The following is a 12,819-nucleotide window of genomic DNA, read 5'->3' as shown; positions in this document are numbered from 1 at the left end:
CATTGCCTTTATGTAATAAATTTTCTGTAATAATTTTGTTGCGTTTGCCTTTATTCGCTGCGCCGAATTGACGTCACCCTTTTGAAGCACTCCTTTATTTGCGCGCGCATTTATTCGGCGCTCAATTGAGGTCGCCCTTTTGAAGCTCGCCTTTATTTATGTGCGCTTTTATTCGCCGCGCCCAGTTGATGTCGCCCTTTTGAAGCTCGCCTTTATGTGCGCTTTTATTCGCCGCGCCCAGTTGAGGTCGCCCTTTTGAAGGTCGCCTTTATGTGCGCGCCCTTATTGACGGATACCGTGCAGATCGCCACCACAGAAAACCAGAAAAAGAACAGCAGAGAAAGTAGGGGTTAGTATGGATTGCAGAGCCGTGAAAAAAAATGCTAATTAAAAGCATATACAGAATATCAGGGTTACACTAAAATGAAGCTATGAGAAAGCCATGTTAAAGTAATGGAGTTTTTAGCAGTTTTTAAAAGTGCTCCACCGTATTAGCCTGGCGAATTTCTATCAGTAAACTATTCCAGATTTTAGGTGCATAACGACAGAAGGCCGCCTCACCACTTCTTGTAAGTTTAGCTCTTGGAATTCTAAGCAGACTCTCATTTGAAGATCTAAAGTTATGATTTGGAGTGTAAGGTGTAAGACATTCTGAAATATAAGCTGGAGCGAGATTATTTAAGGCTTTGTAAACCATAAGCAGGATTTTAAAGTCAATTCTGAATGACACAGGTAACCAGTGTAGTGACATCAGAACTGGAGAGATGTGCTCGGATTTTCTTTTCCTAGTTAAGATTCTAGCAGCTGCATTCTGCACTCGTTACAATCGATTGATGTCTTTGTTGGGTGGTCCTGAGAGGAGTGCGTTACAGTAATCTACTCGACTAAAAACAAAAGCGTGAACTAATTTTTTAGCATCTTGCAAAGTTATAAGGGGTCTAATTTTTTGTTATATTTCTTAAGTTAAAAAATGCTGTCCTAGTTATCTGATTAATATGTGATTTAAAATTTAGGTCAGAGTCAATCATTACCCCTAAATTCTTTACCTCCGTCTTAACATTTAAGCCCATTGGATCAGGTTTATTTCTAATACGCTCATTTTGTCCATTTTTGTCAATCACTAAAATTTGCTGAGCCACAAACGTAGTATTAGACACTTCCAGACACCAATATTGGGAGGATCAAATAATGCAATGGAACTCCAGTACTACATGTGCCCTTTTACTGAAATTTTCCAGCTCTCATTACACCCACTGGCTTCTTCATGCTGCCTCCACATTCTTCTTGATACTTGTATAGTTACATGAAAGGCCACGATTCAGACAACATGGCCCAAATGGATGGATTTCTGCATGCATTATCACAGAGCGCTTTCCCACCACAAAAATTTTTTATAGAAACCAATTAGTTCCTGTACGATGTGGGCCCTGGGCCACCTGTGGTCCTGACTACTTTTGTGTGTTGCGTTCTGACTGCAGACTGACTTTTATGCAAAATATGTGACAATGTACAATGAGAAATGATGCAGTGTGAAGTGAAATGCTTTGGGGAAATCATGGGGGACAGCCCCCCACTTACTGGGGGACTTACACTTACTGCTTTGATGCGGTGTATGGCATGGCACACCAAGGATGTGGCCATGACGAATGGTGTGGCTCAAAGTGTGCCGCATTTAGGAGGTCATGGGGGAGATTAGTGCTTTGATGCGGTGCATGGAGCAGCACACCAGGGAGAGGGATATACTGTAAGAATGATGTGATGATCTTCACTAATAACTCTCCATAGTCCAAACTACTAACAGATTTTTAAAATGGCGCCAGTGCTTGTGGTAAACCAATCAGCACAGTTCGTTGACAGTATTGCTACTACAACTACAACTGTTTGTAATTTTACATTGTTAATATCCTTTACACAATGTAAAATGTTTCTCTTTTTTACTTCTGTATAGAGAAGTCAAGCAAAATGACATCTTTTATGGCTAACTAAAAAAAGATTACAATATGTAAGCTTTCGAGGCAACTCAGATTACATCTTGATTACAACTTACATCTCAAGACTACATCTCTGCCTGAAGAAGGGGCCTGAGTTACCTCGAAAGCTTGCATACTGTAATCTTTTTAGTTAGCCAATAAAAGATGTCATTTTGCTTGACTTCTCACTATATCCATAATGGCTAACACCCTAGTATTACTTACTTCTGTACAATATTTGTTCCTTGGCATTTTTTAAAGGTTGCAGACTGTACAGCAAGCTGACTAAAGAAAGGCATCTGTTAACATTACAATAAACAACAGTATCCTGTATTTAACAATTTTATTATATTCTGATCTTGTACAATGCCTTAGACCAGGGGTGCCCAGCTCCAGTCCTGGAGGGCCACAGTGGCTGCAGGTTTTTATTTGAACCCTTTTCTTAATTAGTGGCCTGTTTTTGCTGCTAATTAACGTCTTTTGAATTAACCTTAATTGACTTGCTCTTGAAGACTCAGACCTCTCAATTGTTTCTTTTTCCTTATTATCCAAACAATTATAAGATATAAAATGAGCCAAAACAGGACCAGCAAACTGTGACCATCATACAAAATCTGAAAATAAAGAAAGGTGAAGGTCTCAGGAATGCCGATCTGCTCTTAGAAAAGAGAAAATCCACAATTTCAGAAATGTCTGCTATTGCACAATGAGAGCGGCAACAAGCCATGGAATTAAAGAACGAGTTTACTTAACAACAAGACTCAGCGTCTCATCAAGCAACTGGTTGGAGTGAAATTGGTTGGAGTTTGAGGCCCTGACTTAGTTGGTCTTCTGTTGGCTCACTCACTTCACATTTCATTTCTGTTTGGGTGCCATTTAAGGAAAGAAATGAAGCACTTTAGAGGAAGGGTGAAGAAATTCAGGGAAACATTTCTTAAAAACAAGTCAAATAAAATTAATTCAAAAGAAGTTAATTAGCAGCATAAACAGATCACTAATTAAGTAAAGGGTTAGAATGAAAACCTGCAGCCACGGTGGTCCTCCAGGACTGGAGTTGGGCACCCCTGCCTTAGACAAAGGTATCAGACAAATATACAAATAATAATAATACTAAAATAATCTGAATAATTAGAAATGCATCTTCAAACAAGTAAAAGAAATTACACCCTTAGAAATGTTGGTTTTACTGGCACTTTACAACTCTTGACTGGGTTCTGTGGTTCTGCCGAACCATTGCTTGAGTTCTTTGCATCTGAAGTTGATTCTTTGTACTTTGAAAACTTCGTAATATGTACAAAAATGAAATTGTTACTGTTTGGCTACCCAGGAGGACACTAACAGATTAAAAGAAAACCTGAACTGGATGAATGCAGCAAAATTTCTTTTAAAATCAGGAATCTGTTACCATCTGCTCATTTGCTATATGGTGCCTGTTACAGATCTAAATAAATCAATGGCTCTTTCTGGAAACTTCATGTAGCCTTCATGTGTCTTTAGGGTTCCCAACTTGGCTGGGGTGCCCAACTCTGATACTGGAGAGCCACAGTGTCTACAGGTTTTCCTTCTAACCCTAATGCTAATTAACTTCATTTAATTTATTTTCTATTTAAGATTTACACCCCTTAAATCAGGGCTGAACAATGTCGGTCCTGGAGGGTTTTTGTTCCAGCCCAGTTGCTTCATGAGAAGTCATTTATTGCTGATGAAGCCCTTATTGCTTAGGTGACATTTTTCTGCTTCATGTCAGTTGTCTCGCTTGTTAAATATTTGAACCCTTAATTGCTTATTTTAGTCTTAAACAGCAGCATTCACTGCTGTAATGGCTCATTATTACCAATAAGGTGCAAATGACAAAGGAACCCCAGCAGTCCTCCATCGAACTTTCCATTTCCACCTGTGTGTATTCACCGTGCACTATTTGGTTTAATTAATTAAGTACTCAGAAGGAACTGCTGAGAAAGTGAGGAACTGAAAATTACTCATCCGTTTTAGGCTTCTGATCATTTCAACGATACATATATCATTAGAAAGGAACACAAAACCTATGACTTAAGAACAACCTGACATTGCAGAGTTAAATCACTAACAAGTCATTATATTACAATAAGGAATCTAATTAAGCTACTGGGTTGGAACAAAAGCTTGAGCCACTGTGGCCATCAAGGACTGACATCGCTCTTAACAGCCACTCTGGCACTTTTAATTTCAAGAGTGTACTTACAGCAAAACACCAAGCTAATGCTCAGTTGCCTGTACTGTAATTGATTGCTTTGTGAAAAGATGCTGTATAAAATGAAATAATGTAGCATGTTTAGTCAGTCAATTTCAAATGCACTTAATCCACTTCATCAACCTGGTGGGAACCATCCTGGCAACACCCGGCACAAGTCAGAAAGTGGCACCAGACCACCAAAGGGCTCGCTCTCACACACACACTGACACTGGGACCAATAGAGATGCCAGTTAGGATGTTCAAGAAAAACTACTGCATGTTTTAGTCATTACAAATTACACAGGTTTTTAAATAAATAATAGATTAAGTACTTTATTAGGTAAATTGTGAAGTATATGAAGTAAAGGGATTAGGAGATAAAGATATATAATCACAGGGTGCGTACTATTCTAGTAAAGGTCACAGCCCACAAATCAGAAGGTTGATGGTTCATATCTTACCACCAACTCAATATGTAACCCTGCATAAGCAAGCAACCTAAACTGCCTGTACACTAATTATAAAACATAAACCATTATAAATCTCTAATGTGCCTCGGGAGATTTTTTACTATATTGTGTAATTACCATATTTAGTCATTGTATTCTGTTTGGTACCCCCTCTCAAAGACCCTTGGGATACACACCTTGAAGGGCACAGTTTTCATTTCAGCGCTGGCTAAGTTACTTTGTTGAAAGTAAGAATTTCTCAATACTCTCACAAGTAACAATAACGACCCTATAAAGCCATTTATTAAGTAAGGTTTGTGGAAGATGAAGCATTGCATGAGTAAATCACTCGACCTGCCTGCGCCCTGATTGGAAAACCAAACGGAACGTAACCAATCGTTTCATAAATGTGGTAAGCCTCCTTAGTTAAAGGTGTCAGGCAAATAAGTAAAAGTAATTTTTTGAATAAAAACTGTTAGCTTTTCGCTCATCCCATTTTATTCCGAGTGCGCCGTGTGTGTTGACGGACCGGCGGCCGTAATAATGAACTTCAATACTCCGTGACCTCGAAATTGACTTAGGCGGGTTTGAAGAGTGGGCATTACAGCCAATTAGCGGCTAATTAATCGACACGTGACTAGCATTCGGGCGGCCACGTCGGCACTTTACCGCGGACGAACTGATGTGATAAAAGGATTTGGCCAGGGTCACCACGAAAAATACAAGGCCGCGGTTTTTCATTTTGTCTTCTTCAAAAGTTTACTTTGAAATGGCAGCTAAGAGAAGTGCATCTGAAGAGGAGACCTCTACCACCAAAACAGTTGGTAAATCCTGTTATCGGATTTGACTTTTTACGTGTAGCTCCTTGGATGTGGGATGTTTTTATTCTCCACTGTGACAGTTCATTATCTTACGGGTATCCAATGTCTAGGATGTAAACTCTAAGCAACCTGACTATGCTGGATATAGAGTGACGGGGACTCCCTCATGGTCGTCATCTCCAAATTAAAAAAAAAAAAAAAAAAACGCTTTAGTAAACGGGAGAGTATATTCTTTTGAAAAAGATGACGATCTTTGCAAATACACAAAAAATCCTGTGAGCGTTGGGTCTCAATCCAGGTGGTTCGGCGCATGCTCCCAACCTGTGCGCGAATTCCACGTCGTAAGCCGCAGTACCAGATACTCTTCTTTTACGCGTTTACCTTTTCGATCAGCCGTGCAGTGTTTCGTATAGTGTTTAGGTCACGGGGGATCGTCGGGCAAAATGTGATGGTGGAATACATCGTGATCGCAAGCAATTTTAACATTTAGCATATTGTGCTAGTTCCTTAGACATAATAATAAAATGACACAAGTTCTGACAGTGCCCAGTAAATGAACATGTTAAAGGTTTAGCCTATAAAGTATCTAAAATGCAGTTTAGTTTATAGGGTTCGACGGAGAAGGTCCCTCAGTTTTGGTTAATTTTATAATTGTAGGTATTGGTAATCTTGTGTTCAACTTGTTAGATTGTGTACAGCAATATTCTGAAATTTAAAACATTAATTTCTATATTGCGAGAAACTGGAGCGTTAAAGCAGTTAGTGTTTAAAACGGCATGCTGCGCAAATAAGTTTCTTGGGAATCGATCCGGGGACGATGCGAACGGATACAATTATGCCCTTGAGGCCAAAGAACGAGTAGCGATCAAGTAACCTGTCCCATTCGGAAACAAATTTAAACTGGGACACTGGGTCGCAACCGGAGTCTATGCTTGGCAGGGCATCCACATTCATAGCGGAGCAAATAGCGATAGATGCCGCCGGAGGATCGGTGAAGAATCTGGTTGTAGTAAGTTCCCTAAAACAACTCGTACTTTTTAAAATTCTACATTAAACGGCTAGTGTTGGCAAACGCCAATGTCACGTCAGGAATCAGTTCAGCAGTCTAACTTTAATCGGAAAACATTTGGTGTTTACCGCAGTTCCCAGGAAAACCTGAGCGTTGAGCCCCGAACAGTATAATATGGCGTTTATTCCGTTGCTCACCTTCGATGTCCCCGTTCCCGTAAATGATTGATTTTTTATTTATTTTTTTTTTGGAGACAATACAGTATGCATAAGTACTAAAGTAACTTTAACGGCGGTGTGTCGTCTGTTCGGTCACCAATGTCGTTTGAGAGCTTTCCTTCTCCCCCAACACCACGATGTCGCACTTTTAACCCTTGTATTCATGTGCGTTAGCGTAAGACTAGCAATAGGCTCTTTATGTGAAGTGCAAATCGCAATGGCTTCGCAAAGTCTGACATGTGCTGCGTGTTTGCACCTGGTATATGTGCGTCTTTCGTAGTCGCCATTTGGTTCGCTGGGTTTGCCATTCAAGCACCGCCGTAATTAAAGTTGAATTAACACAGGGATTTGGTCGGCTATGCCTATTTGAACACATTAGGCTGTAGTGCCAGCCGTGACTTGTCCTGTTATTGAAAATGCATTTAACAAATGGTTTTCATATCATCAATGACCTTATTACCTGTGTCGCCTTCTGATGTGGGTGGGCACTGCACGACTTTCCGGACTGCTTCAGTGTAGTGAAATGAGATGAAAGATCTGACGGTGTAGAAAATGGTCCGTAAAAGTGCTGCTACTGACAAATATAATGTTAGGACGTTAACGTGAGATGGAAATGTCCAACCTGCTTAATCAAATTCGGGGTCATGCAGAGCTGGGTCCTTCCCTGCATTGGGGCACAAGTTAGTTGATCCTGAATGTGACACTAGCCCATCAAGCCCCTTTGCATGCTTACTTTGAACACCATGGGTACAATTTGAAATGTACATTCAACCTAAACTGCATATATTTGGTGTACCCCTACAAGGCATGAAGGTACAACCTTGTCAAATGAACAGGCATTTGAACTTGTCACGCTGGATCTTTGTGGTAGTGACCCTACATGCCCTGCCCCTAATACCCAAATACCCATGCTTTAGAATTGTGTACCATGCTTATCACAGGAATGTGGGAAATAATGGCATCACGATACTGATGTTTTAAATGTGGTGGAGGATAAAACTACATGCCTTTGTAGTGGAGTAGTTGTAGGACTGAGTTTTGGTCTAGAAGTGATGTTCTCTAATGTACAAAATGACTCCTACCAAAGTAGTAGTATTCAGCATTCATGAAAGTGTTTTACATGGCTGTAGCAATGATTAAGGCAGTATGATGGCCCATTAGCTGTTCAATGCCTGAACACTCGAGTCCTGGGGTCTAGTTCTGGCCCAGGTGCTACCCCTTAGTTTTTCACCCCACAGCCTTGAGATGGTTATGCTAATTGGAATCTCCACGCTGTGTTCACGCATTCTGTGCTCCTCCATCTTACCCTCCTAGCCCAGTGCTAGATGGGCATTTTATAAAGCGGATGGTTAATCATGGTCTTAACCATTCTGAAACTGTAGGGTGGTTGAGGCCACATTTGTTCTAGCATACAAGAATTGCATTTTGAGTTGGCATTTGGCCTGTCACTGAGGATATTCAATAGTTGGTCATACTGTGGGCTGATGCCAACGTTCAGGTCATGCTGCCTGGATTAGCTACAGAACAGTCAGTTGGTGCACTAATAAGCTTTGCCTGAAGTGCAAATGTACCTAGTACTGTTCATGCTGAGAACTGCGTGGCATTTGATATGTAAAGCGGTTTCCATAGTCTCCTATTCATTAACTGGTATTTTACTGAAGTCGGTGGGAGACGTGCAAGGTTTTGAACACTTGACAAACATGAACTTGAAAGGTGTCGGTCTGATATGGGGTTCATTTTAGGGTTGGAGCTGTCTTGTAGAGAATGGTGTGCGGTGGAGGTAGTCTCGATGTCTGAATGGCTAATGTTTATGCTGGATGTTTAATGACTTTCTGAAGTGACGTGTGAACATTCTAGCAATATGCAAAGAGTGCTTTAATAGCGGGTGTGTGTGTGACACTTGCACTTAAAGCTTTGAATTGCGCTGTAAAAATTTCAAATTTCACCATTTACAGTATTTTGTGTTTTAAAATAACCTTTTCTGGAAAAAAGGAAAGGTACCTTCTCCTGAAAATTACCTGTATGTCTTAAACAATGCATTTAATATCTATTTATATATCTATCATTTTTTAACCACCTCGTTTTGTAAAATCTACTTTTCTACCTTTTTAAATATGCTACATACTGTTTACTGACGCATTGCACTGGAAAAGTTAGTTTTACAGTGTAGTTAAATGGTGAAGGTAAGCAACTTAAATGTTTCAGTGACAAGTTCTATTTGCATAAGGACATGCCCCCCCTTACAATGCTTTCCTGGTGACCTGCATACCTTTGCACAATGGGGGGGGGGGGGGCACGCGCCCCATGAAGTTACTTTTTTTTTCCAGTGTGCTGAAGGTTTTTTGGGGTTCTGAAAGCTGATTTATGATGGGTTGTATTTGAAAAGCTGGCACACCTGGAGGACACCTTACACCACAAAAGAATTTTACTTCTCCACCAGAGTTCCTTAACTGAATTCTTTTCAATGTATATAATTAAATGATACAACATGTTTGCTATTGGTTAGCTTACTGATGCAGACTGTACTAGTATTTGATCCTGACAATTATTTAATGGTTTGCTTGCACTGTAATAAATAACCCATGGTTAGGGTTCAGCGTTCACTTCTATTGTAATGTGGTGAAAAGTTAATTACTATGTTACACTATGGACCTAAACATACTGTTTCCTTGTTTTATGGTAATTCTGGAAACCACAGCTGCCTTACTGTAAATTTTAATTTTCTTTAATGTAGTGGAATGCTTTATAGCATGTGGAAAGTGGGTTGGTGTGTAAGTGATGTAAACTTTTTTTTTTTTTTTTAAGCTACCGTTAAGGCTAGCAGACCTCCATCCAGTGGCCACCCTTCCACAATTAACATGGTGGTTGAGGCCTTGAAAGAGATGAATATCAAGAAAGGGGTCTCTGTGGTGGCTATTCGTGGATACATCCTTGCCAAGTATCCCTCTGTGCTGCCAGCAAGGCTGAAGCCCCTGTTGAAGAATGCCCTTCTGAAAGGTTTAGGGAGTGGCATTTTGATCAGACCTAAAAATTCTACGGCTATTGGTGCCACTGGCAGCTTCAAGGTAAGATTTTTGACAATGTCCAGTCATTTTAATATTGGACTGTTTAAACTTGTGATGGTCCTGTACAAGCCAGGGTAAACAAATTTTATTTGTAGGCACCTTTCTATGGTATGGAGTTGTACTGTTAAAGGTAATGAGAACTGGCCAGTCCCCTTAAATTGCTTATCAATATTGATTTAAGGAGAGGAACTGTTCTTGGAAGTCACGATTACAAGCTGTAGTTCATCCCAGAAGACAACCTGGTGACGATCAGCCCAATACAATGCCAATTGACTCTTGGTGGCCAATTAATGGGTCTGTTGTATCTAGACTGTCGCCTAGCACAGTGCTTCCCAAACTCCGTCCTGGGGACCCATTGTGGTTGCAGGTTTTTATTCTAACCAACTTCTGTTTTTAATGGGACTCCTAGCCCAATTAAGTGAGCAGTTTTCCAGTTTGTGTTTTGGAGTCAATGGAGAAATAACCAAACTAAGTTTGGTAAATTTGTATTCAAATGTACTAAGCACTTATAAGGGGAAATAGGTGTTTTTAAATGTGTTAACAATTTTCAGCATGATTCATTCTACTTTTCCAGGTGTTCTGATAGTTAAATTAATCTGCTAATTTAGTGGGTCTGATGCTAGTTATTGCAGCCTTTCATCATTCAGAATTTACCTGGCAGTCAGTTCTGTTTATCATTGTTGGAAACAAAATGTTGCAATCTGCACAATAAATAGAACAAAAGAGAAACGTTTAAAGCAAAAGTAGAAATTTCCTAATCTTTAATGTAAAACATACTTCTGTGCTTTTCTAAAGGCAGAATAAGGGGGGGGGGGACCATCTAAATAAATGATCAGTTATTCTCACTAACTTGTGAATTTGGCTGGAATAAAAACTCAGGATTGAGTTTAGTGACCACTGATCTAGCATATTGGTTGACCAAGTGTAAGGGTCCATGGAAAAGGCACTAACTGACAAAAGGTTAAAATTGTAAGATGAAGGCTTGGATTATTTGTATAAACGGAATTCTCCTAAATTGGTGGCGGTGATGTTTTGTAACCCATGTGTTACCTTCAGTGTTAACTGGGGAGTGATTTCTGATTTTATGGGTCCTGTGCCATAAACTGATCTGTATACCAGTTCCTTGTATGCTGGAATTCAATTCAGTTGTGCCTTTTGAGGTTGACCTCCTGTGTCCAAACTGATGCCCCTCAACAGTTGTAAAAGTGAAATTCAGCTTTGTGTTCCCTGTGGGCAAACTAGTAACCTCTCGCCATCTGAATAAACCCGTCAAAGGCTTTTGTTTCTTTCAATTTGGTGCCTGGCACCTTAAGCCCGCAGTGTCCTGCATTGGACTCTGAGTCAAGTTGCTGTGGGAAGTTGGCTTATCCTCAGTGTTAGTGGGCACAAGTTTTAAGTTCAGATTTTTGTTTAAATGCTCATGGGGATTTTTCTGGCATACAGATCCCCAAAATGTTTTTTGCATAGCTTTTCATTGAATTCTTTTAATTTAGCCTTTTTTGTAGGGTGTGCTCCCTTAATTGTATCCAAAAGCATTTAACACATGCAGTGTAGACAAGTCTAAACCTTGAATGCATATCTCTGATGTGCAGGGTTCCTATCCAGGATTTGGTTTGTAGTCTCTGCTTGGGTGTTTAGTTTAACCTTTTATTTGGATGACATTTTATTTTTGTAGTGTTTTGTAATGTCCTATCCATGAAAGGTGTTAAATTGATGTACTTCTGCCCTTGCCAGCCAGGATAGGCTCCAATCCATAATCTCAATTCCTGCCACCATGAATTGGGCTGAGTGGGTTTGAAAATTTTTAAAATGGTGTTCGAAGATTAGTTCACAGTAGTACCAAATTCCACTTAAAACCCAAATCCTGTACCACTGTTCTAATTTTTTACTCCTGGGATTGAATTTTCACTTTTGAAACTCCATATGAATTTCAAGAACCTATGTTGTGATACTTTGCAGTTATTACATGAATTTGCACTGAATGCCAAGTACAGAATCAAAAACCAAAGCCCCCATGCATCCCAGAATCTTAAAGGCTGTCCCTCCATAAGCATCTTCATGCAGGGCAGATGGGGATTTTTCTGTTCCATGGTGTGCTTTTTCTTCAAGTTCGCTTCTAAATGGGCAAATCCTGTCCTGTTCAGTGTGAACACATGGCTTGTGCCATTTTTAAGATCACTTTTTGTCTCAGCTTGGAGGTAAAGAGAAGAAACGTGTCCTCAATGGGGCCAAATCAAAAGAAAATGTTGACCCAAATGAGAAGGAAAATGCTACTCGAAAGGCTCCTGCCAAGAAACCAAAGTCTGGAAACAAGCTGAAGTCTGCGGGTAAGAGCCTCATTTTAGTTGAAGACAACATTGACAATTTTAAATTCAGAGGGCAAGTTTTTAGTGTGGGTATTTTCTCTCCAGATACTAAAAAGGCCAAAGTGAAATCTGAGGTAGCCGAGGAAAATCAGGCTGAGGTGAGTAGCTTCAGGATGTCAAGTTCAAACTTTTTTCAGTGTTTAACTGTAGTATTTGTTGAAACAGAACCCTGAGAAGGCAGTTAAGGCTAAACCAAAAAAGACTAAAGACCCAGCAAAAGCCGCATCGGAGCAGGAACTGGACCAGAAAGCAAAGCCAAAAGTCAAGAAGCAGAATTCAGCTGAGGCCCCAACAGTCCGGGCACCAAAAAAGTCCCAGAACAAGACCAAGGCTGAACCAAAGGGCAGTGAGGAGGAGGGCAAGGAGAATGCTGACAAGCCGAATGCAGAGAATGCTGACAAGCCGAATGCAAAGACTGCTGGCAAACGTAGCAAAAAACCAAAAGAGCAGTAGTGTGGGTGGGGCACTGACTGTTTTAACTTATGTAAATAGTGCATTTTTATATTTTGTATTTTCAATAAAGGTAATTTTGAGTAATGAAATTTGTACTAATTGAGGTATAGTAACAATGTAGCCTCATGCGGTCAGAATGTTGAGGTAACCTAGCCTGGCATAGAGGAGGGAGCAACTTGAGATGGAGCAATACTTTGGGTATATGTGCTCGTTGCTTATCATGCAAAGTAACACCCAGTAGCTGCATGATATGGTG

General features: G+C 40.2%; 1 protein-coding gene across 1 annotated transcript; it reads left to right on the top strand.

Annotated features, from left to right (window-relative positions):
* The first annotated feature begins 5,329 nt into the window (after positions 1-5,329).
* LOC114668826 (protein B4) lies at positions 5,330-12,599 on the top strand. The gene is made up of 5 exons (XM_028824795.2): positions 5,330-5,455; positions 9,485-9,744; positions 11,936-12,071; positions 12,156-12,208; positions 12,276-12,599. Exons 1-5 carry the CDS (start codon positions 5,401-5,403, stop codon positions 12,561-12,563), a joined length of 792 nt encoding a protein of 263 aa, XP_028680628.2. The 5' UTR covers positions 5,330-5,400; the 3' UTR covers positions 12,564-12,599.
* The last annotated feature ends 220 nt before the right edge of the window (positions 12,600-12,819 follow it).

This window comes from Erpetoichthys calabaricus, chromosome 18 (genome assembly GCF_900747795.2).
Source record: "Erpetoichthys calabaricus chromosome 18, fErpCal1.3, whole genome shotgun sequence".
NCBI classification, from domain to species: domain Eukaryota; kingdom Metazoa; phylum Chordata; class Cladistia; order Polypteriformes; family Polypteridae; genus Erpetoichthys; species Erpetoichthys calabaricus.
This window is presented reverse-complemented; position numbering and strand designations above follow the sequence as displayed.